The sequence below is a fragment of the Carcharodon carcharias genome, chromosome 22 (genome assembly GCF_017639515.1).
Source record: "Carcharodon carcharias isolate sCarCar2 chromosome 22, sCarCar2.pri, whole genome shotgun sequence".
Taxonomy (NCBI): domain Eukaryota; kingdom Metazoa; phylum Chordata; class Chondrichthyes; order Lamniformes; family Lamnidae; genus Carcharodon; species Carcharodon carcharias.
Genome location: NC_054488.1, coordinates 54,710,544 through 54,736,482, shown reverse-complemented (window position 1 = coordinate 54,736,482; position 25,939 = coordinate 54,710,544). Strand labels below are relative to the sequence as shown.

Sequence of the window (25,939 nt, the reverse complement as noted above, 5' to 3'; positions counted from 1 at the left end):
CCAGACGGTTGTAGGATTGAATCCATTTGGCTTAAGTTAAGGAACAGGGGACGCTGTTACATTACCAGGGGCAGCATTTTCCTGTCGGTGTGGGTGGGATAGGCCCTGCATGCCGACGGGTAAAATGACGCGCAGTGACATTGGGCGAGGGTCCCGTCATCACCGTGCGCCATCGCGTTACTTCTGTGAATGGGCGCGCCATGCTCTCCGATGCACGCCCGCCATTAATTAATGGGCCACTCAAGGCCCTTGAGGCACCAATTGATGGTGATTTTTCAGAGTCCGTGCCATCTTTAGGTTGTCGCATGGGCGCAACAGGCAGGCGGGTAGGACACATTTGTATAAACCTCATGTACGGGAGGGGTCAGAGGGTTGCGAATGTTATCAGTCAGATATTTAATTGTGAACGTTACTGATACTTGCCTGTGTGAACAGGAATACTTCAAAGCTCAAACCAGCTGCTTGGACAGGACTCACAGCCTTCAAGTCAGCACTCTGCAGTGAAGATCCTTTTCTGGGCCTGCAGGTTTCAGGAAGCCTTCCCTTAGCCTGGGAATGGGAGCTGTGCTCTCCATTGGAGGCACCTCCTCTGAGGAGGAAGGGAGGGCCAGAATGGGGAGGAGGCCAGGGGTCCACATTCAGCCTGCAGGGGAGCCACCTTTGGGAGGAGAGGCGCAGGCACAAGGGGCGCAGAACCAACAGGAAGTCCATGGCGGAAGGGGCTGCAGAAGACACCACTATCCTGCTGCCAGGGTTTACAGGCGGCGAAGCAGCTACCTCAATATGTCTGAGATGCAGTGCCAAAGGAGGCTCTGTCTCTTGAGGGAGACAGTCAACTCTATCTGTCAGATGATAGGCCCTGAGATCTCCGCCAACTGTGTGGGTGGGCACCCTATGCCAGTGGCTCTAAAGGTCACAGCTGCCCTCAATTTCTATGCCTCTGGCTCTTTCTAGGGCTCGGTGGGTAATCTGTGTGATGTCTCCCAATCATTTGTGTCAAGCAGGTTACAGATGTTCTATTCAGGCATGCATTGACCTTCATCCACTACCGCTGGGACCATGCTGGTCAGACAGAGCGAGCCAGAGGCTTCGCAGCCATTGCTAGCTTCCCCCATGTCCAGGGCGCAATAGACTGCACACATGTGGCCATCAAGACGCCAGCAGGTGAGCCCAGTGCTTTTATCAACAGGAAGGGCTTCCACTCCATGAACGTGCAGATAGTATGTGATCACAGGATGCAGATTCTACAAGTCTGTGCAAGGTACCCAGGCAGCTCTCATGATGCCTACATCCTCAGACACTCCCAGGTGCCGGGGCTCTTCAGTGCTCTGGCTCGGCTTGATGGATGGCTGCTGGGTGACAAGGGCTATCCCCTCAGAAGGTGGCTCATGACGCCTCTCCGTTATCCAAGAACAGAAGATGAGCAGCGGTACAATAGGCATCACAGGGGCTGTGGTGGAGAGAACCATCGGTCTTCTCAAGAAACGCTTCCAATGCTTGGACCATTCAGGGGGTGCACTCCAGTACCCCCCAGATCATGTGTCGCTGATAGTGGTTACATGCTGCGCTCTCCACAATCTTGCGCTGGAAAGGGGGGACGTTGTGGATGAAGAAGATGTAGACACAGTTGCTGCAACTGCACACGATGAATCCAAGGGTGAGCACACACAGGGAAATGCTGAGGGGGTAGACGTTGACCCCGGCATACTCCAGAGAGGTAGGGACACCCGGGAGGCTTTATTCCAGAGAACCTTCAGCTAGTACACCACAGATGGACCTCCAACAAAAGCCTGTGCTTCAGGCTCCATACACCATACCTGATTGCTAAATCTGCCTGGATAGGAACATTAACTAAGGGCCTTGTCAATAAAGCTCAATGTGATACAACTCACTCATAACATCATGGGTAACCATCCACCTGCAGAGGAAAAGAGGCACCCTCGGCCATGGTCACATGTCTAAATTTAATGATATAACAAAATGATCTTAAAGAAACAAAATGACGAAGGTGTTAAACACCACACCAACTAATCATGACCTCATTGCGGGGCAACACAAAGACACCAGTGAGAAACTCGTGGCGTGCCTAAGGTGCCTTAAAGTTACACTTACAGGTGCTACGTCTTGGTGCTGTACCCTCGCTGGCACTGGAACCTGAGACAGCCTGCTCACTCTGCTGTCCTGTTGGTCTCGATGACCTTGGCGGTCGTCCTCTGGCCCGTGGAGCCTGTGCTGGCCCCACCTGGGAAAGTGCGGTCAGTTCCACAGCTGGCATCTCCCCAGTCGTCACAGCCTCATCGGATGCCAAGGTCACTGGCAGAGGCAGGAGGAGCTGCTGCCCTCATCAGGAGCCCCCTGACCGGAGCCCGCAGAGACGACGGACAGCTGCTGTGCCGACGTGGGGTTGCTTCGGACCTCCCTGCTCACCGTAGATTGTTGGGCACCGAGCTGGGAAACTTAGTGCCCAGATCATCTCCCACACTGGCACTGACCAGCTGAGGTCAATGCCCATGTGAGGGCTTGCTGGTCCGAGCGCATCCCCAGGAAGCCCTGATTGGTCTCCTGGAGGAGCCTCTTCAAGGGAGTCGCCACTTTCTCCATGGAGGAAGCATGGCGCTCGACCATGAGGCTCATCGCGTTTGTGATGGTCCGTGTAGACTCCTCCACCATGGAGACCAAGCCAAGCATAGCTCCCGTATACCCTGCTGGACTTCCAGCGTTTGCTGCCTCATGTATGACTCCAGAGGCACAGCATCAGCCACAGACTGAGCATGTAACATATGAGCAACGTTTGAGGACTCTGGGTCTATACTCGATAGAGTCTTAGAAGGATGAGGGGGGATCTGATTGAAACTTACAGAATACTGAAAGACCTGGATAGAGTGGACGTGGGGAAGATGTTTCCATTAGTAGGAGAGACTAGGACCCGAGGGCACAGCCTCAGAGTAAAGGGAAGACCTTTTAGAACAGAGATGAAGAGAAGCTTCTTTAGCCAGAGAGTGGTGAATCTATGGAATTCATTGCCACAGAAGGCTGTGGAGGCCAGGTCATTGAGTGTATTTAAGACCGAGATAGATAGGTCCTTGCTTTGTAAGGGGATGAAAGGTTACAGGGAGAAGGCGGGAGAATGGGGTTGAGAAACTTATCAGCCATGATTGAATGGCGGAGCAGACTCGATGGGCCGATTGGCCTGATTACTGCTCCTATGTCTTATGGTCTTATGTGCCTGGTCCCCTGCAGTCCTCCGACTACTGGTGCCATGGGCACTCTCTGTCTCCACCAGCTCCTCCAGCGACTGTGAGGTGCCCTCACCGTTGTGCACCAGGACACTAGCCAATGCTCTAATTCCCACTGAAGTGATAGTCTCTGCGCTGGTGCCTGCCTGGCAAAGATGGCGTGACGCTGGTGGTCAGAGACTTCAGGACCCTCACCAGCAGCGCTGTGTGGAGCCCTTCCGCTGACCATGTTTGACAGCTTTTGCAAGGCCACGGGAGCGCTGTTAAACAGGCCACCGGGTTGCCATTGGACCCGGCGGTCATAGCAGTCCCACTGCCGTCCAGCCACTCCCGCTGTCCTCAGGAGCCGCGTTTCATGCTGGGCGGGCCTTAATTGACCCGCCCGCGTAAAATGGCGGCGCGGACCCGATGGAGGCGGGGTTCAGGTCCACACCCGCCCACACCTGCTCCCGCACGGCCTCCCTGACAGACAGAAAATTCTGCCCCAGGAGCTCCTCTTATAAAGCTCAAAATGGTGAGAAGGATCCAGATGAGCAGATTTGCTGGCAAATTTCAAAGACGTGTAGCAAAAATAGAATAGTAATATCAGGAGACTTTAATTGCCCTAATGTAGACTGAGAAAACATGGTGCTAAGGGTAGAGAATGAGAGAAATTCCTGCTATCACAGGAATACTTTCCCAATCACTGTCTCCAGTCCAGCAGGGAAGGAAGCAGTGTTGGTTCTAATTCTGGGAAATGAAGTGTGGCTTGTGGAGTGGCATCACTGTAGAAGACCAACCACCATAATTCCATGTAAAGTAATAATTGGAAAGAGACCAGAAATTATCAAAAGTAAAAATGCTCGACTAGAGAAGAGTTCATTGCAGTGATGTGAGGAAGGAACCAGCAGTGGTAGATTAGAAAAGGTGGTTGCAGGATAAAGCTGAACTAGAGCAATGGAAGACTTTCATGGAAGGTCAAATTCAAATTAGGCATATTCCTCTGAAGGGGAAAGGGAGAACATCTAAAGCTAATGTGTCCTAGATATCAGAGGAAATAAAGTTCAAATAAAATTTTTTTTCAAAAAGCTTTATGACAAATGTTAGAGCAAGATTCAGTTAATAACTAGAAAGATTATGGGAACTACAGAAGAAAATTGAAAAGGTCCTTCCATGAAGCAGAGAGAGATTACGAGAAAATATTAGCAGGCACCATTAAATTGAACCCTAAAACATTTTCTGAAAAAACAAAGTGTAAGGGGTTAGCTAAGGAAATTTTGAAGCTATTAAGGACCCAAAGAGAGCCCTTCATATAGAGACAAGGTCATGGTTAAAGTATTAAATTAATACTTTACATCTCTTTTCACAGTGAAAGTGAATGATGTGAAGGTTACACTGAAAAGAGGAAGTAAGTTAATGACAGGGTATTTATAGATATAAACAACCCAGCTTTGGACATAGAGAGCAACATTATAAAGAACTAAAACTTGGCAGTGTAATAGATAGTGATGAGGCTAGTTATAGACTTCGGGATGACAAATAGGATGATGAATGGGCGGAAGCATGTTGGCTGAAGTTCAGTGTTATGTGATGAGAGGAATAATATGGAAAGACCGTATACCATAAATGGCACCATTTTGAAAGTGTAGATGAACAGAGAAACTTGGATGTCCAAATACACAAATTCTCAGGCAAGATGATATGGTGGTCAAAAAAATCGTTTGGGATTTTGGATTTATAATTAGTGACAGTTTTTTTTTATTCTTGGGCTGTGGGCATCGCTGGCAAGGCCAGCATTTGTTGCCCATCCCTAATTGCCCTTAAACTGAGTAGCTTGCTAGGCCATTTCAGAGGCAAATGAGAGTCAACCACATTGCTTTGATCTGAAGTCACACGTAGGCCGGGCCAGGTAAGGATGGCTGTTTTCCTTCCCTAAAGGACATTAGCGAACCAGATGAGTTTTAACAACAACAAATTGTTCATGGGCACCCTTACTGAGACTATCTTATAATTCCAGATTTTAAAAATTAATTAATTGAATTTAAGTTCCACCTAGCTGCTGTGGTGGGATTTGAACTTGAGTCCCCAGGGAGTTAGCCTGGGCATTTGGTTTACTAGCCCAGTGACATTACCACTACGCCACTGTCATACCAAAAAGCAAAATAACTGTGCTAGAACTTTATAAATTGTTGATTAAGCCTTGGCTGGAGTAGTGTGGACAATTCTGGGCACTGCTCTTCAGGAAAGCCTTGAAAAGTGTTAGAGGAATTTACCACGATGTTACCAGGGATAGAAACATACATAGTAAATAGGAGCAGGAGTAGGCCATTCAGCCCTTCGAGCCTGGTCCACCATTCAATATGATCGTTGCTGATCATCCAATTCAATAGCCTGCTCCCGCTGTAGAAATGGATGTCAGTTAAGAGGAGGGGTTGAAAAAGTTAGGACTGTTCTCCTTGGAACAGGAGAGGTTAGCAGTAACCTAACAGAGGATTTTCAAGGTGAAAACCATGCAATTGGTGCATCAGTAACCAGCGGTCATAGATTTAAAATCAGGAGCAAAATGTCTGGATGGGAGATGAGGAGAAATTTTCAGCCAGCGAGTTGTCCAGATCCAGAATGTTCTATCTGAAAAGGCAATGGAAGCTGATTCAGTGAATAATTTTAAAAGAGAGTTAGGTAGATATTTGAGGATGCGGAACTTGGAGGAATACAGATAAAAAGTGGGGGTGTAAGCCTAAACTCAACTACTCTTTCAAAGGGCCAGCAGAGGCCTGATGGGTTGAATGGCCTTTGTCAGTGCTGTAAGTTTCTATGATTCTAATTACAGGAAACTGTGTACTTTGTTTCTGTTTATAATTCATTGGAGGAAGTTGACAATTTTGAATGTGTGGTCAACCACAGCTTTGCCAATGTCTTGAGTTCGGTGAGCAAAAGTAGAAGTACATAGGCGCATAACAACATAAGAAATAGAAGCAGGAGTAGGCCATACGGCTTCTTGAGCCTGCTCCACCATTCAATAAGATCGTCTGATTTGATCTTTGCCTCAACTCCACCACTTTCCTGCCTGTTCCCCCTAACCCTTGATTCCCCCATTGTTCAAAAATCTGCCTATCTTAACCTTGAATATAATCGATGACTTAGCATCCACAACTCTCTGGGGTAGAGAGCTCCAAAGATGAACAGGAACCAACCTTGGGAACCTTCTCTGAACTGCCACTAATGATGTAAATCCCTCCTTAAATAAGGAGATCAAAACTGTGCAGTACTCCAGGTGTGGTTTCACCAATGCCCTGTACAGTTGTAGTAAGACTTCCCTATTTTTATATTCCTTCCCCTTTGCAATAAAGAATAACATTTCGTTTGCCTTCCAAATTACTTGCTGCACCAATTTGACCCACATCTGTGGCCCAGCCAATTGAGCCAACTAGCTCCCTAAGGAGTCCAAGTTGCTATGGCAACATGCACTTTTACATGCATGTTGTAGCGATAGTAGAGGCTCCAACTTTCTTTCCATCACGTGGCTGGCCAGGGATCTTTCTGGCTCTTACCACCTGCCATAGTCGTATGTTGGAAGGGTTTACAGATTGATACTCAACCTCTTTGGCTATGTTATGAATGCATCTTCTTTGACCATCAATCCTGGGATGGGACTTGAATCTGGAGCTTCTGACTCAGAGGCAGGAACAATACCCACTGTGCCACATGACCTCTCTTGTCCCTTAACATAGCCAAAATCTGAAGTACTTAACCTAAGGGCTATGATTACCTCATGGACCACAATGCCCAGGTAACTTTCTCCCTCTCGAATGCATTGCAGTGTCCAAAACCACACTTTAACCATAAAGTACTCCTGGAAACATGTAACAAAATTGCCTGTATCAATGGGCGCATAAACTGGGGACGACAGTGGTACTGTTGTTGCATTAAATCAAGCGAAACACAACTACGAGCCAATATGTCAAATTAACTTTTTGCAGGATTAAGCATGTTCGTAACAAATATGAAGCTGAGCAGAGGGAGCTGGAGCGCTCAGAACGCAATCTGCAGGAAAGATGCAATGAACTCAAGGCACGGCTGATGGATGCGGAGGGGGAGACTATCCGGTTCAAGGGATTATTCAGATATAAAGAACAAGAAATAGAAGATATAAGAAAGGTAGCACTGATGATATTTTTTTGTTAGTGTTTGCCATTTCATTCACACTTTACATCTGAAGACGATAACCTATCATGCGCCATCTCTATAAGTGGCATTCAGTAACATAGTGCTAGTAAAACTGAGTCAATTCAGTCCCACATTTATGGTGAGTCAGACTTGATGCTGGTACAGGAACTCTAATTGGCTTTAGTGCTCTTGGCTAAGGGAAAGAGAAAGTTGGCTGGAGTTCCCACTCATGATTGATGTCTAGTGGCTCCTGCCTGGACATAATTGACAATAAAATTATATTAGTAAAAATGCTGACCATTAATGAGCACAGCCTTGAAATTCCAGTGGTGGTCTTCAGGCTGGGGTAACAGCTTTGAGACACATTGGAATTACTGCTTGCCCAGTGCTGAAGTCTTTGCCCCAGTTGGAAATCCCAAATAGTTTAATTATTTTTATAATGCTTCATAAAACTTTTTGGTAAATTGCCCCATTGCTATGATAAAAAAGTAAATACAGGCTCTTCAGAAAAAACAGATGATTGCTCAAGATTCATTTTCAATATTACTGTCTACAGTCAAAAGAGAAGTTTAATATAGCACAATTTACATAAACAGTACACCGAAAATTTCCCTGATACTCCTCCACTCTCAGTGGTTTGACCATCTGAATCCTCAGTGGACTGCTCGGGTCCCAGAAAGGATGAATATGCAATATTAATAAATTTGATCCATCCATATTTTGGTACAGGTGGTATTGCTGAGGAGGGGAACTGGAGGAACAACATGGACATTGGGGCCAGCTCTTGGATGCTCACTTGACACAAATCCCCATTCACAAAGTAATTCCTAGAAGGGGAAAGAAAAAAGCAGTGCAGATGGGAAAATCCAATGACTCAAGTGAGAGAGCCATGAGCGGACAAGGGTGCCCGTGTAATGCATGAGATGCTGCACCATGTACTTACGTGGAAAGGAGGTGAACTTGAAAATTGTTGCATTCGTTTTAACAAAGCAATTGAAACCAGTAGATGAAAGAAGAGGATGTTGTCTTAATTTTTCATTTTCCTCTCTCTTGCTCTGAGCTCTGCAGCACTTTGAGATTCCTCCCCCCTCCCCTTGAAAGGGTAGATAGGGCCTCAATCATTGACTCATTGAAAAGTCGGAATTTCCAACAGCACAGTACTCCCCTGGCACTCTACTGAAGCGTCAGCACAGGTTACATGGTCAAGTCTCTGGTATGTGGCTTGAAACCACAACCTTTTTGAATCAGAGGCAGGAATGCAACCAGGGCTGACACTAAAGCACACTAAAAGTGCACGAAAGTCATTTTCTAAAGTTAGTACGTGGTGCAGCATCTCATTCATTACACGGGCACCCTTGTCACGGCTAGGTTTCATCTGTCAAGACCCTGTCCGTTCATGGCTCTCTCACTTGAGTCATTGTATTTTTCCATCTGCATTGCTTTTTTCTTTCCCCTTCTAGGAAGTACCTTGTGAATGGGGATTTGTGTCAAGTGAGCATCCAAGAGCTGGCCCCAATGTCCATGTTGTTCCTCCAGTTCCCCTCCTCAGCAATACCACCTGTACCAAAATATGGATGGATCAAATTTATTAATATTGCATATTCATCCTTTCTGGGAAAGAAAAGCAGTGTGGGAGACTTCCATTATGATTACATGAAACTTAATAAAGAAATGCCTTTGGACTATTGCTGTGTAATTTATTGTCACTTTATTGTTTGTTTTGGAACCAGATCAATGACAGACTTACAGAAGAGAGAAACAGTTTAGCAGAAGTCATTCGTCAGGAGTTTGCAGATCGGCTGGTTAGCACCGAGGAAGAAAACAAACGGTTTAAGACAGAGATGTCTGAGATGAGAGCACGTCATCGCTTGGAAGTAGAACGAATCACTAAGGAAAAGGAGGAAGAGCTGGAGGAGGTCCATAAAAGGCGAGATGAAGCATGTTTAGATTTGTCGGATCTTAGAGGCTCAGATTTACTCTGATGCCTGGTTACTGTTTGAACATGAAAATGTAATGAAGTCCTGTTTCTGGCAAATATTTCTTCACAACATGTAGAAGTTACAGTTGCAACATCCTCGTATCAGTTACGCTAATTACATGTGTAATGTCGTCTAGAGGGATAGAATCGAAAAGCAGAGAAGTTATGTTAAACTTTTATTTAACTTAATGCTCAGCTCTGATCTCCAAATTATTAAAAAGATATAGAGGCATTGGAACAGGTGCAAAAACAATTCACAAGGGTGATACCATAACTGAGAGCATATACTTAACAGGAAACGCTGAGCAGATTATGGTGCTTTTCTCTGTAAAAGAAAAGGTGAGAGATTATCTGTTTTAGATCTTTAAGATGACAAAAGGGGGTTGGTAGGGTAGGTGAAGAGAAAATGTTTGCACCTGTGTGGTAGGCCAAAGCTAGGGGCCATAACAATAAGATAGGTGCTAATAAATCTAATAAGGAATTCAGGGGAAACATCTTTTTCTGGAGTAGTAAGAATGTAGAACCCACTGTCACAGGGAGTGCAAATAGTATTGTTGCATTTAGAGGGAATCTCGATAAGTGCATGAAAGAGAAAGGATAGAAGGATTTTGATGATAGGGTTAGATGAAGCAGGATGGGGGGAGGCACATGTGGAGCATAAATGTGGCATAAGCCAATTTGGCCAAATGGCTTCTTTCTGTGCTGTACATTCATTGTAGTACCAGATCAGTCAACATCTGAAATGGAAAGATTAATTTCAGGTATGGAATTCTTCATCAGTACCTTTCTGTGGATTTCTGGCGTTCAAGACTGATCTGCCATGCATGGCAGTAACCCTCTGAATTTGTTTTTTTTTCTGTTTTAGAGTAAAAGTAGCAATAGTAAAGAAAGAAGAAGCGGTGAATAGTCTCCGAAGACAATATGAAGTGAGTGTCCATTTTTAAATCGGCTAAACGTTTGTTTTCTCACCTATTTTCAAAAGTTGTCACCGACTACTTAAATTAAATACACAATCTGTGGCATCTGGTTATGTTTACCTGTTATAAATTATCGTAACTATTAATATCAATCAGTCAATGCGTTTGTTGCTCTCTACCCCTGTAATTGTGACACTTTTTAACAGTACAACAAATATGATTTAAATGAATGCTTCATGATATTATTACACAATGCTCAAATACCAATTTCACCCACCCCAGAATTAATATCCCTTCCTTCCTAACTTACCTCAATTTGCCCTGTCATGGTTGAATTTCTAATTGGGGTTGGGATCTTACTCAGTTTGAATAGAGGAGCACTACATTCAACATTTCGGCAGTTGATCTTAATTCCATTTTTGTTTCCAAATGCATTGTCCAGTAATGGATGCTTCATTGGTTGCTTTAGTGTTGGGCTTGATTAGGTAATGGGGCTGTTCCAGGGTTTCAAACCAGCTATGACAACCTCAGAATAAACCTGCTGGATTTGCTAAGGACTTTTTCTTTGTTTGGGATCTTTCTTAGCAAACCCAACAAATTAACTTTGAATTGATGATCAGCTTTGGCAGTACCGAACCCAATGTCAGGAGCAGCTCAGGAGGGAAAAGGGTGCTTGCTGGCTGCGGTTTCCTGTTGAACTTCTTCCCAGTTGACTTGTTGCTAATGTTAGTTTATCTGACTTCCCCATGAGTGTGAAGACTGGAAAGGCCTGGTCTTTTTGAGTTCCACTTAAAAACAAATAACGTGCCAATTATTTCCTCATCTGGTAGAATTGAGATTTTTACATTTCCCTAGGTTACGGAATTTCTGGCATTTGAACCAGTCCTTATTCACTCTCCTCCTTGATGGAGTGTGTGTCCCTAGATTATCTTCTAAATTAGTTGCAGAATTTCCACCTAGATGATTGAATCAGTTGTTTGCCTCGCACTATCTGCCAGTTGGTGTTCTAAGCTGTGAGCTGCCTGTTTGGTGGCTGCACTTGTGGATCTTGTGCCTCTGAAAAGTTGTTTGTGGGATTGAATTTTCATAGCTAACTGTTAAAGTCAGGGCAAAAATTTTCAAAGTGAATAAAAAGACCCAGACAATTAAACTTTATCACAAAATCTTGAAGAACTTTAAATTCTGAAGTTGGACATGGGAGCTATATTTGCCTAGTTTCACACTGCTGGAAACCATTCATTGTTCATTGATCAAGCTTTAGCAGTGCATTCACACACATGGGCAGCTTGCAGTCCAGTGATACTATGAATTCCATTTTTTAGCTGGTATGCTTAAATCCAAAATAATGATATCTTTATTGGCAATGCCAACTTGTTGCCAATTGGGAATGTGATCCTTAGTCTGTTTGAAACTCCGGATTTCAAAATAGACATTGCTGTCAAGATCCGTAGAAACAGCGGTGGTTCATTCAGCCCTTCAGGCCTGTTCCTCCATTCTGTTGGATCAGATGTCACCTGCACCTCCACTCGATTTGCTAGCTGTCTTTCCATATCCCTCGACACCCTTTTCTAGCAATTTACTCAAGAGGTGAAAGTGTGGAACTTGCTACCACACTGAGGGGTTGAGGCGAATTGCATTAAATGTACTTAAAGGGAAGATAATTTTATGAGGGAGAAAAGAATAGAATGATATGTTGATAGGGTAAGATGAAGTAAATTGAGTAGAAGACCCAAGTAGAATGGAACACTGATTCTGTGCTGTAAATTCTATAGTACAGACATCCATCAATTTCACCAGCATCACAGCCTTTTGGTGGAACAGGGTTCTAGATTTGTGCTATCCTTGGTACGAGAAACAGTTCCAGATTTCAGCCATAACTCTCCTAGCTCCCTGCAGGAATTTGTGCTGAGATGGATCTTTAATTCTCATTTGAATAACTTATCCTAACTTGCAAGGAATTACAGCGTAGCTGTAGGTGGTGCCAGTTAAGCTAGCAGTTAGCTTGCGGATGTGTATATTTGCAAAGTATCTGTGTCAATACACAATAAGTTTACATTAAAACACTGTATATATTTGATTTGGAAGGCCCCCTGCCTTCTGTTTGAGAGCAAAGTTTAGCACATAAAGATGTCATGCACTTAACATATATTAAACATTAATTCAAGCACATCGCTAGTATTATCTAAATGCTACAGAAATTAGCCTTGTAGTTTCTGAATGTTGCAATTTATTGCTTTCAAGCTATTTTTCAAATATTCATTAAATATCACCATTTTGGTTTAAAAAAAAGCCTTTTAATTCTTGTGCATCATTGTTTTTCTGTGTTTAGGCAGCACATAAAAGAGCAGATCATCTTGAAGCCCTTCTTGAGCAACAGAGAAAGCAACTCCTTGGCAAATGAACATGTAGGCCAATAAAGCAGAGACCATTGCGTTCCCAGAGACCATAAGTATCACACTAGGAATATTCACGCCATCGAGTTGCATATATGATGTGCACAAGTGTGATCCAATTGCGCAAACGCCAGCATAATAACATTAATTTAATGTTTGTTTTTGATCAATAATCTCACTGTGGTTCAGCTGTCCAACTCGAACATTTGAGCTAAATAGTCTTTTTAAAAGAAATGTTTTTTATTTTTCTACATTAAGTACTGTAATATTTTCCCAAATTGCAGTCCTTGTTTTGTATGTTAGCTGTAATGTGTAGCATGATGGAATTTATAAAATGTTTCAATTAGTTTCATTATTTTGCAGCATCTCTTGTAATTAAATGACTCATTTCTTCAATTCATTTGGACTCCAAAAAGTGTTTCCACCCAGAACGAATCAGGGAAATTCAGCGCCAAGCTGAACTGAAGATCTGATGAATAAACACTAATATTGTTTTTCCCCACAATGCAAGAGCTACTGAACAAATGACATCTGTTGCAGCTGATCCACTCCTTCCTCCCTCAACAGATAGCCATGCCATGTCTTATTTCCTTCCTGAAGTCAGCAGTAGTATGACAGAGCAAGACGCCACACCACAACTTCAAGGGCAGCAGCTAATTGGTACATTGAGCATCGAGCATAAAACACATTCTGCAGCGGATGTGCAGCAGATAATTATACAAGATTATACTGGATTGTCCTGAACTGTACTTTTGTTAGTGAACCCTCAAAGTACATGGAGCTGCCTTCTTGAACCACTGTAGTCTGTGTGGTGTAGGTAGTTCCACTATATTTCTTGGCAGGAAGTGCCAGGAATTTGACCCAAAGACAGTGAGGAATAGTGGTATACCTTCAAGACAGGATGGTGTGTGATGTGGAGGGGACTTGGAGGTGGTGGTGTTCCCATGTGCTTGCTACTTTTGTCCTTCTAGCTGCTAAAGGTCATGGGTTTGGTGGGTGCTGATGAACCACTTCCTAATCACCCACCGTCCTGGCATTTAGGGATGAGCAATAAATATTGACTTTGCCAGCAGCACCTACATTGCACGAGGGTATAAACAAAAATACAAATTACTGTGCTTATCTTGTAGATGGTACATACTGTAGCCAGTGCTGGAGAGCATGTTTAAGGTGTGAATAGGGTGCCAGTAAAATGGCTGCTTTGTCCTGCATGTTGTCAAGCCTCTTGGATGATGTTGGAGCTGCACCCATCCAGGCAAGTGGGTGAGTCATCACACTCCTGACTTGTGCTTTGTCGATGGTGAGTTACTCAACAACAACAGCTGGTATTTACAAAGGAGTTTTGACGTAGTAAAATGTTCCAAGAAGCTTCACAGGGATGTTGTAATGCAACATTTGACACCGAACCAGATAACGAAATATTAGATGACCAAAAGCTTAGCCAAAGAGCATCTTAAAGGAGGAAAGAGAGGCTGCGAGGTTTAGAGAAGGAATTCCAGAGCTTGGGGGCTTAGGGCCTTGACAGTTGAAGGCATGGTCACCATGCACAAAAGCAATGCACAAAAGAATTAAAAGAGTGCAGATATCTCAGGATTCTGAGACTGGAGGAGATTATAGAAATAGGAAGGTTTGAGACCATGGAGAGATTTGAAAACAAGGAGAAGAATTTTAAAGTCATTGCTTAATCAGAAGCCAACATAGGTCGACAAGGGAATCAGCAGGAAATGATTGGAGACAGGGACAGAGTCAGGCCATGCAACCCGAGATGGAAATAGGTCTTCTTGGCAATGGTGCTTGTTTATGGTCAGTAGCTCATCTCAGGATCAAATATGACACCAGGATTGTAAACAGTCTGGTTCAGCTTTATCAAGTTGTCAGGAAAAGGGATTGAATTGGTGATTAGGGAGCAGAGTTTGTGGCAGGACCTAGATACAAAGGCTTCGGTTTTTCAATATTTAATTGGAGGAAATTTCTGCTCACCGCAGAATGTCCGGGCTCTGACCTGCCCATTAAGCCATAGGATTTGTGTGGTCCAGTTAAGCTTCTGGTTAATGGTGACCTTCACGATATTGATGGAGGGGCACTTCAGCGATGGTAATGCTACTGAATGTTAAGGAGAGTGGTTAGACTCTCTCTTATTGGAGATGGTCATTGTCTGACACTTGTGTAGCACGAATGTTACTTTCCATTTATTGGCACAATGTGGATGTTGTCCCAGTTGAGCTCTATGTGGGCATGGATTGCTTTATTATCTGAGGAATTATGAATGATACTGAACACTGCCCAGTTATCAGCCAGGATCCCCACTTCTTACCTTAGGATGGAGGGAAGGTCATTGATAAAGCAGCTGAAGTGCATTGGGCCTAGGACATTGACCTGAGGAACTCCTGCAACAAAGTCCTAGGGCTGAGATAATTGCCCCCTAACAATCGTGAGAGTTGCCATTCTCACCTCCCCTCTATTTTTTGGACCAATGCTGTAATGAGGTGTGGAGCAGAGTAGCCCTGGCGAAACCTAGACTCAGCATTGGTGAACAGGTTATTGTGATTAGATCCATCAAATTACTTGTGATTGAGAGTAGTTTTGTTGGGGTAATTGGATTGGACTTGTCCTGTCTTTTGTCAACAGGATATTCCTGGCTAATTTTCCATTTTGTAGGGTAGGTGCCACTATTGTAGCTATACTGGAAAGCTTATGGGATGTTTTCAGGGCACATAGTCAGATGCATTCAGCCTTCATATCACATGGAATGAATCAAATTAGCTGAAGACTAGCTTCTGTGATGATAGAGATCTCCAGATTATATCAGGATGGATCATCCATTTGACACTTCTGGCTGAAGATAATTGTAAGCACTTCAGCTTTGCCTTTTGCACTTGTGCTGGGCTCCACCATCATTGAGGATAGGATGTTGATGGAGCTTCCTCCTCCAGTTAGTTGTTTAGCTGTCCAACACCATTCACAATTGGATGTGGCATGACTGCAGAGCTTTGATTTGATCCATTGGTTGAGGGATTGCTTATCTCCATCAATGTCATGCTGCTTCTGCTGCTTAGCCTGAATGTGGTCCTGTGTTGTCACTTCATCTGATTGGCACTTCATTTTTAGGGATGCCTGGTGCTGCTCCTGGAATGTTCTTCCATACTTATTGAACCAGAGCTGGTCTCCTGAACTTAATGATGCTGGTAGAGTGAGGGATATGCCAAGCCATGCAGTTACAGATTGTGGTAGAATACAGTTCTGATGCTGTCGATAGTCTTCAGTACCTGATGTATGCCTAATTTTGGGATGCTCGATCTGGTAGTTTTTTCCCCTTGTGTTGGTCCTCTCATCATCTGGCAGATGATCTCCTTCAGGGCTTAGTCAGTAGTGGTGCTAGTGAGCCATTCTTGGTGAAGGACATTGAAGCCCCATCTGGAGTAGGTTCTGTGCCCTTGCTACCTTCAGTGGTTTCTCCCAGTGGTGCTCAAAATGGAGGAGTAATGGTTTATCAGCTGAGAGAGGGTTGTAGATGATAATCAGCAATATGCTTCCTTGCTCATGTTGGTTGTCTCCACTACTATGTACATTAGATCTATTTACACAAAAATACAATCTGTAAAGCATTGTATGTGCTTGTGAAAGATATAAGCTTGATGGTCACCTGAAAAGAGGCCATTTTCCAACCTGTTGAAATATTGTATACCTCTTGACTTCTGAGAGGCAAACATGGATGAGACCTCCCGGCGATACAGCAGAAGACTGGGAAAGGGACTAAGTTTCACGAATGGGCTGCAATTTTAACAAGTTTTAATAAATTAAAGGCCATGTGACTGCAGAAATGTATAGAAATAATAGCCAAGAAAAAACAAAGATATTTGTACAGAGATTGGGGTTTTGGGGGAAGTGGGGGGGGGCAGTGTGGACATGGGGGTTGAAATATCGAGGATTAAGCTGCAATATGAAAACTAATATTAATTCTGTAGAAAGTCTAGTTCATTGCCAAGAAAGAAAATGAGCAGACAAACGTGGGAAGCTGTTGGGAATTCTGAAGATTCGTGATGATGGCCAATAGTCATTATCAAAGAAGCTTCAACCTAAGAGCTTTGACCTTCTTTAGCACCGTATACCAGCTTCAGAACAACAGCCTGGACATCTGGTATATACTAAAAGAACACGAGTTAGTACTGTGTGAGAAGGGCCATGTAGCCCATTTTAGTTCATCCATCCAGAAACACTTTACAGTCTCTTCTGTGGTAGACCCAATGGTTTAGTGAGTCTGGATTTTTTCCTCCATGACCATTGATCACTATTTATGGGAAGAAAAAGTTCCTATTATTGTTCTTCAATTTGTCTTTTATAAGTTGGAACCTGTGCCCACTTGTCCTAATCTCACAATTTAGTTTGAATTAATTTTCTGAGTTTAACGTTTCAGTATGGATGGTTGCAAATGGAGGAAAATAATTTGGTGTGCTATAATATTGGATCAGTTTTTAAAATTTAGACTTATGATGCTTATTGGTCACATTGAGTAGGCGTTCAGCTTCTCCGGTAATGTTTCATTACAACTGTATAATAACTTTATCGTAATCCATTCTGATGCTAAATGAGGGAATTATGTCTGTATTCATTTAGTTAGTCCTACGTGATCAGTACAAATAGGGTCTATGGGTTTCTTCATTTCTGTAAAGCTGTTTCCATTGTACGTTGACACAAAAAAATCACAGTGTAACCCGGGAGTCAGGTCACACTCCATCCCACAAACACATTAAAGGCTAACCAACATGAGACCCCTTGCACCTTTTGACTTCAAATCAAGTGGAATATAGCTCCGGGCTCATTTGAAATTGGAATCAAAAATTGCTCAAGTCTTCAGTTATATCTCCCTGGGCATCAGTATTGAATCTTTCTGAACTTTATGGGAAAGCTAATGGCACTGTTGTATCTTGCTGACAAGAAAAGCTGGAGGGGGAGCATAACTTGGTGCTGATTTCCTGGAGGGCAGAGTGAAACGTAGTCCACAATATAGCCTCGATGTTGGTGCTTGCACTACACACTCTAAAGGTACTGGTTTCAGACTTGTAGTATTTTAGGACCACAACCTGTTATTAAAATGTTGATCTTTTCTGAAGCAACAAAGAGTATCAAAAATCATCAATTTATTAATTAGTTACGATCAAAATACTTTAGGTTCATTGTGTATGATGGGTTTCTTGAGTAAAGTTGCCATCATTTTAAAAGTTTTCTTTTATTCCTATGTGCGTGCATTATATGACTTGGAATTGCCAGTGTTTTGCTTCAATTAAGAATAACCAATGCACTGTATATTTATGAGACATATACACTCCCAGCCTACACATTAGAACATTCTATCCTGAAACACTGAATCACTTGTTTTTATAATTTTTCTGTGAAATTCATGATTCAATGGTCAGATTGAACAGTCACCATAGGCAAGTTTTTGTATAACAAAAGTAACAAATTGTGATGCCGTCTAGTTATCACAGAATTTTAACGGCACAGAAGGAGGCCATTCGGCCCATCGTGTCTGCACTGGCTCTCCAAATGAGCATTATGACCAGGTGACCTAGAGCTCTGAAGAAGTTATATGGACTCGAAACTCTGTTTCTCTCTCCAAAGATGCTGCCAGACTTGCTGAGTTTTTCCAGCATTTTCTGTTTTTATTTCAGATTTCCAGCATTCACAGTATTTTGCTTTTATAGTTATGAAAACTTTTAAATTCCAGTTTTATGCTGTTAAATTTAATGTACAATTGTATTCCATACCTCTGAGTGGCATCGCAGTCATTCTATTAAACCGTGTTCTCTATTTCATTAAGAATGCGGTACTTTGGAATGTGTTTGGTGTGGTCTTTGACATGATATTTGAAGTGGAATTACAATGGCAATGTCTAAACAAAACATATGAGATAATAAGGAATTGATGAATGGACTTTTATAATTTCCATAGAACAAGCAAGATTGTTAAGCATCGATGGCATCCATGAATTTGCATAATGTGGGTGAATGTATAATGTGGGCAAATGTGAAATTGTTCATTTTGGCAGGAAGAATAAAAAAGCTTATTATCTAAATGGTGAGAGATTGCAAAGCTCTGAGATTCAGAGGGATCTGGGTGTCCTAGTGCATGTATCGCAAAAGGTTAGTATGCAGGTACAGCAGGTAATGAGGAAAGCTAATAGAATATTATCATTTATTGTGAGGGGAATTGATTCCAAAAGTAAGGAGATTATGCTTCAGTTGAACAGGGCATTGGTGAGGCCACATCTGGATTATTGTGTACAGTGCTGGTCTCCTTATTTAAAGAAAGATGTAAATGCATTACAAGCAGTTCAGAGAAGGTTTACTAGACTAATACCAGCAATGGGTGTGTTGTCTTAGGAAAGGCTGGACAGGTTAGGCTTGTATGCGTTGGAATTTAGAAGAGTTAAGAGGCAACTTGATTGAAACCTTTTAAGATTCTGAGGGCTCTTGACAGGGTGGATGTGGAAAGGATGTTTCCTCTTGTGGGAAAATCTAAAACTAGGGGTCACTGTTTAAAAATAAGGGGTGGCTCATTTAAGACAGAGATGATGAGAATTTTTTTTCTTTGAGGGTCTTTGGAACTCTCTTCCTCAAGAGGCGGTGGAAGCAGAGTCTTTGAATATTTTTAAGGCAGAGCTAGATAGGTTCTTGATTAACATGGGGGTGAAAGGTTATTGGAGGTAGGCAGGAATGTGGAGTTGAGGTTACATTCAGATCAACCATGATCTTATTGAATGGCGGAGCAGGCTCGGGGAGCAGAGTAGCCTGCTCCTGCTCCTAATTCCTGTGTTCATTGCTCTTATGAAAATTTTTCCCCAAACTGGCTGAGGGGAGACAAAGGTGTTGCTAAGTACATTGGGTACATCGGAGTGGCAATAGTTACTGGCAGAGGGGAGTTTGAATGCCTCTGTTGTTGTGGAATGTGTAACTCACATCTGCTGCATGCATGTTGCTTTCCCATGAAAATGATGAACAGAAAGCAGGAGTGTGCACACAATTAAATCATAGCTTTGTACCAACATCATGATGAAAAGTTCCAAACTCAGCTTGGAGTGTGCCCAGTTATTTAATTTATGCAGGACATCCAGTTGATTTATGGTTAACATATCAATTCTGTAGCTATAGACGTTTGGAAAAAACACAGAATGAAATTGTGTGGTTTTGGAGCACTGTAACAATGTATTTTGTGATATATTCTTTTATCTCTGAAATCCAAGTTGATATCCTGTCTAAACAATTGGGATGAAAGTCTCTGTGTGGGTTGTAGGAATTGGATATAAGAATAAACATAGAAAACCTTAGCCCATTTCCTTTATAAAATATAATTTATTAGAGTTTGGCCTAATTCAGATTCAAGAAGCAATTGGATGAGAAATGAAAGTATGTGCCATCTTCTGAGATTGAGTCTATGGTACACATTTACTTTCTTAAAAGCAGTTTACGTTTAATTTCCTGAGCTTTAGCCTTCTGTTCTCCGGGTAAGTCTGAATCATGTTTTGTGTTTGAAAATTATTGGCCCGGATTTTGTATTAATAATAAAGATGAGGATAAAAGTGCTCATCTACATCTTGGAGTAAATAGCAACTTCTGGCATCTGCATATGTTTAGTAAAACAGAAATCTGGAAGTTGCCGGCAGAGATAGCTCATACACCGTAGGGTGTGCAGCAACAATCCTTGGCAGTAGACTCAACATTCATGGACAACATTCAAGGTTGGGCTGATAGGTTGCAAGTAACATTCACTCCACAAAAGTGCCAGGCAATTACCAACTCCAACAAGAGAGAAACGAACTATCTCCCCTTGACATTCAATGGCATTACCATCGCTGAATCCCCCACTATCAACATTCTGGGGTTACCATTGATCAGAAACTGAACTGGACTACCCATATAAATGCTGTGGCTACAAGAGCAGGTCAGAGGCTGGGAATTCTGTGGTGAGTAACTTTCCTCCTGACTCCTCAAAGTCTGTCCACCATCTACAAAGCACAAGTCAGGAGTGTGATGGAATACTCTCCACTTGCCTGAATGAGTGCAGCTTCAATAATACTCGAAGCTTGACATCATCCAAGACAAAGCAGCCCATTTGATTGGCAACCCATCCACAAACATTCACTCCCTCCATCACCGACGCACAGTGGCAGCAATATGTCCAATCTACAAGATGCACCGCAGGAACTCACCAAAACTCCTTCGACAGCACCTTCCAAACCTGTGATCTCTACCATCTAGAAGGACAAGGGCAGCAGACACATGGGAACACCACCACCTGCAAGTTCCCCTCCAAGCCACTCACCATCCTGACTTGGAAATATATCGCCGTTCCTTCACTGTCGCTGGGTCAAAATCCTGAAATTCCGTCCCTAACAGCACTGTGGGTATACCTACACCACATGGACTGCAGTGATTCAAGAAGGCAGCTCACCACCACCTTCTCAAGGGCAATTCAGGATGGGCAATAAATGCTGGCCCAGCCAGCGAAGCCCACATCCCATGAAAGAATACATTTTTAAAAACCCCATCAAGCCTGTTCTGCCATTCAGTGAGATCACTGCTCATCCGTCTCTATCAATTCATCCCTCAGCTGTGAGACAACATGCTGATTGTTTTACAGGGTAATAAATAATGCCATTTCATGAGTTTATCTGCCCTTCTACCCAGGAGCTGGGCTGAGAATTCTCTCAGTTTGGAGCAATGATAGCATTTCCTTCAGAGTCAGAAGGTCATGGATTCAGGCTCCACTCCAGATTTTGAGCATACCCTGGTGCTTCAGTGCTGTACTAAGGGTGGTGTCATCTTTTGGATGAGGCATTAAACTGCTTGTCCAAATGGACATTGGGCAGCTTGAAGAGTGAGCCAGGCTCATGTCCTGGCCAACTTTTATCCCTAAACTAAGGTCAGTTTAGAGAAAGAAATCGCTTATCTTTTTGCTCCTTGTGGGACTTTGCTGCACTCAAGTTGGCTGTCACGCTTGCCTTCACTTCAACAGTACTACACATCAAAAGTGCTGCTTGGCTGAGAAGCGCTTTGGATTGTGCTGAAGGTGTAAAAGGCATATACGCAAGCTCTTTGAGAGATTTCCAAAAATGTTTACAACTGCCATCAGGTTCTAAAACTTGGAAACTCCTGGTATTGAATCAGCCATTAGAATTGCTGGAGCTCTGTGACATATTACAAGAAAACAGTTTTAGTATTGCTGAAAAAAGAGACATGTCTAAGCTTTTAGACTTGTACTCCTCAGGACACTTTGCAAGAATACCAATATATTTTTGCCCCTTATATTGGCATCCTTGCAAAGTGTCCTGAAGAGTGCAAGTCTAAAAGTTTAGACATGTCTCTTTTTTTCAGCAGTGCTGAAGTTCTGTAAGACATTTCTATTTTTGGATCACATCAGGGGGATATCCACAAACCTTGCTTTAACACATAAAAGCATATTCCTTACCAAAGGTGACACACTAGCTGTAGCTGGCACTATGACAGAGCTCATGGACTTCGCAAAATGATAGGTTTATTACTTTTTTAACTGGTTGGCCTGTTGTTGCCAGGCAAGGTTACAGGTCAGTGACCTGCCCTCAGTTTACTAATGAAGGGTCACAGACCTGAAAGGTTTAACTCTGTTTATTCTCCACAAATACTGCCTGGCCTGTTGAGTATTTCCAGCATTTTCTGATTTTTCCTCTCAGTGCACTGTTGCATGCCTCAAAAGAAAGTCTTGCATTTATATAGCCCCTTTCATGACTTAAGGACATTCCAAAGCATCAAGCACCCAATGAAGTATATTTTTGACATGTGGTTAATGTTGTAATGTTTAAAAAACTTTGTAGCCTATTTGTGCGCACCAAGTTCTCTCAAACACCAATATAATAATGGCTCAGTTCATTTAGTGAGTGCTGGGAATTGTATTTTGACTTTTTTTCCCACTTTCTCCCCTACCCCGTCACACCGAGTGATATCATAGTCTTAACCTGATCCATCCTAGTGTGTTGCAGTGTATATCAAGAACTACTTTGAGAATTATTACTTTACGTAGAACCAAATACAAAAATGCATAAGCTCAACTCCAAAAGATTAGAGTAAATTGAGGAAGGAATGCTAACTGTCATCTATTTTCACCATTATAAGTAGTAGGTACACAGTATTTTGACTGTCTTAGTAAAATATGTCTGTAATGGTAACTTACCATATGTAGATAGAATAACAACTTGTATTTATGTAGTACCTTCAACCTAATAAAATATCCTAAGGCACTTTATAGAAGTATTGTGAGGCAAAAATTTGACACAGAGCCACATAAGGAGATATTAGGACAGATGACCAAGAATGTGGCCAAAGGGATAGGTTTTAAGGACTGTCTTAAAGGAAGAAGGGAAGGTGGAGAGGCTGAGGTGTTTAGGGAGATAATTCTGTGGCCTTGGCAGCTGAAGACACGGCCACCAATGGTGGTGTGATTAAAGTGAGAGAAGCTAAAAAGGTCAGAATTGGAGGAGTGTAGATATCTAGAAGGGTTATGAGTCTGAAGGAGTTACAGGGTTCAGGAAGGGGGAGGGATTTGAAAACCACGGTGAGAATTTAAAAATTAAGACATTGCTTGATCAGGAGCCAATGCAGGTCAGCAAGCACAGGGGTGATGGGTGAATGGGGCTTGGTGCGAGTGTAGACACAAACAGCCGAACTTTGGATGATCTCAAGTTTATGGAGGTTAGCATTTAGGAGCTGGGCAGAAGTGCATTGGAATAGTCAAGTCTAGAAATAACAAGACATGGATGAGGGTTTCAGCAGCAGAAGAGCTGAGGTAGGGGCAGAGTCAAGTGATGTTATGGAAGTAGAAATGGGCAGTTTTAGTGATGGTGCTGATATGTGCTTGGTAGCTCATCTCAGGGTCAAATATGACATCAAGGTTGCAATCAGTGTGGTTCAGTCTCAGCTGCCAGGGAGAGGGATGGAGCCAGTGACAAGGTGAGTGAGTTTTTAAGCAGGGAATAGACCCTCAATGCTAGATGTCATCAAAATATATCTGAAAACAGATCAAGGATCATTGTTGTGCAATCATAGCAGCTGACTGCATATGATATATGAACCAACTTCTTAACTGGCAGTTACAGGCTTCTGAGGCGCCACTTATTGTAAACATAGATCGAAGTGTCAGAAACAGTCGGGTGACTGCTGTCATGTTACACAATTAAAAATAAATCAAGGTTTGTATCTTGTGACTAAATTTTACATAATGAGTGTACTCCATTAGAACATTCAAATCACATTTTAATAATGAACAAAGGTGATTGAATTGCTATAAATTTTAATTTGTTTTTGCCATTAACAAATTCTGTCATATAAGTTTATTTATATGGCTATCGAATGATCATGCTAAACCAATGGCTGAAGGATAAGTATTGCTTGGGGCAATTAGAGAACTCCCTGCTATTCATCGAATTGCATTGCAGGACCTCTTTAACATCTCATCTGAAAGGCAGCATCTCAGTACTGCACTGAAGTATCAGCCAAGGCTACATGCTGATGTTTCCTCAGAGTTGAGACTTGACCCTTAGCCAACAGGTCCAGATCTCTACTGCTGAGCCAAGGCTGACACTACACTAACTTTACTTACGTTACAGCAGTGACTGCAATTCAAAGGACTTAATTGTCTGGGAAGCACTTCGGGATGACCTATACACACGAAAGGTGCCATATCACAGACTCATAGAATGAGAGAGCACAGGATGAAGTCATTTGGCTATTTGTGCCCTTGCTTGCTCTTTGAGAGAGTTCTCCAATTAATCCCATTGTCTTGCAAGTTTTTCCCTTTCAAATATTTATCCAATTCCATTTTGAGTGTTATTATCGAACCCACTTCCACCACCCTTTCGGACAGTGCAATTCAGATCATAACAGTTGGCGATGTTAGAAAAACAATTCTGCTCCTCTTGCCTCTGGTTCATCTGCCAGTTACCTTAAATAGAAGTTTTTTTTTCTGTTCCTCGTAGATTTCACAACATTCTGTTACGCTGGCCTTAAGGCAATCTGTGCCCATGCCAAAGAAAAGAGGGTAAGTAGTTTGGCTCTCTTACTCATTAGTAGGGTTCTTTCTGATAATTTTAATTAACTAGAGTTTGAGTGAAGTGAAGCTGCCTGAAGAGTGCCTAATCAAGACCAATACCATCATCAAACCAAGTAGGAGAAAGAAACAAATGCTTCTAGGACAGCTTACCTCTCATAAATACACTGCACCAACTATAGTTTTGAAGAATGTAAGTTCATATAGCTTAAGCACAAAGGAGTCAAAAGGAATTGGAACACGTTTTTTGGACTTTAATAACTAAAACCTGATCTGTCCCTGGTCTTCAAAAAGAGAAAGATGTAGGAGTTTAAGCCATTGTTGGAATATGGCCTACCCTTTCACTTCTAATTGAGTTCACAGTGAGGCCCAGTCATGTACTAAAAACTCCAATCACTTGTTGAGTGTTTCAGCTTTATCCACTCTAAGTGAATAGATAAATAAGGAATAATTTCCAGTGTTTAAAATGTGCGGTCACCCACCGGTTAGTCATAATAGCTCTCCTTTCTCCAACTTTTTACATTAAGTTTAGTTATTCAGAGATGGCGGATGATATGTGTCCGAATTCTTGTTAACGTCATGTTTCTGCTTAAAAGTCCCTTTTTTCACTGGCTGACTTCTACATTGAAATAAAAAAGGCACTTTGTTGCAGCTATCATTGGAACAGGACAGCATGATGCTACTCACACAGGAACTGTAGATAAAATGTAACTCCCTAAGTTGTTCTAAATAGTACTCACAAGCAAGAGAGATCAGAGAATCTGCAGATATTTGTAACTGGAACCTATATAGCAAGTTAGAATTTAACTTTACTTAGTGAATACTGGTTTTTTTTGGCAGTTGACCATATCATTCAGTACCCTGTAAACCACACCATTGACAACTCAAAACATGATAATAATCAGATAAATTATTTCCATAGTGTCGAGTGAGGCTTCAACTTCAGCAGTTCCAGTTCTCGGCCGTCTGACAAACCTTTTGCTGTGAGGTGGACAAAATAGACTTTAAACTGAGGAATTAGAGCCCGCTCCCATCAGGAATCCCTCCAGTTGCCTCACTGTGAACTCAATCAGAAGTGAAAGGGTAGGCCATATTCCAACAATGGCCTAAACTCCTACATCTTTCTCTTTTTGAGGACCAGGGACAGATCAGATTTTAGGAATTAAAGTCCAAAAAACGTGTTCCAATTCCTTT

At 42.5% G+C, this 25,939-nt stretch overlaps 1 protein-coding gene and 2 long non-coding RNA genes across 8 annotated transcripts in view; 1 reads left to right on the top strand and 2 right to left on the bottom strand.

Moving 5' to 3' along the window:
- Window positions 1-13,066, top strand: part of cep131 (centrosomal protein 131) — a 103,211-nt gene extending 90,145 nt beyond the window's left edge. For all 4 annotated transcript variants that reach the window (XM_041217441.1, XM_041217439.1, XM_041217443.1 and 1 more), the window contains 4 exons: window positions 7,196-7,373; window positions 9,113-9,309; window positions 10,226-10,286; window positions 12,607-13,066. In XM_041217441.1, the coding sequence (XP_041073375.1) occupies window positions 7,196-7,373; window positions 9,113-9,309; window positions 10,226-10,286; window positions 12,607-12,678 (508 nt within the window). In that variant the 3' untranslated portion in view covers window positions 12,679-13,066. The remainder of the gene's footprint in view (window positions 1-7,195; window positions 7,374-9,112; window positions 9,310-10,225; window positions 10,287-12,606) is intronic.
- The window catches only part of LOC121293958, a 69,794-nt gene that overhangs the window by 37,254 nt on the left and 6,601 nt on the right, over window positions 1-25,939 (bottom strand). The window lies entirely within an intron of this gene.
- On the bottom strand, window positions 9,074-16,466 carry LOC121293959. The gene is made up of 2 exons (XR_005946657.1): window positions 16,314-16,466; window positions 9,074-9,493 (listed from the first exon to the last, which is right to left on the bottom strand). It is a non-coding gene; the product is annotated as an uncharacterized LOC121293959 (long non-coding RNA).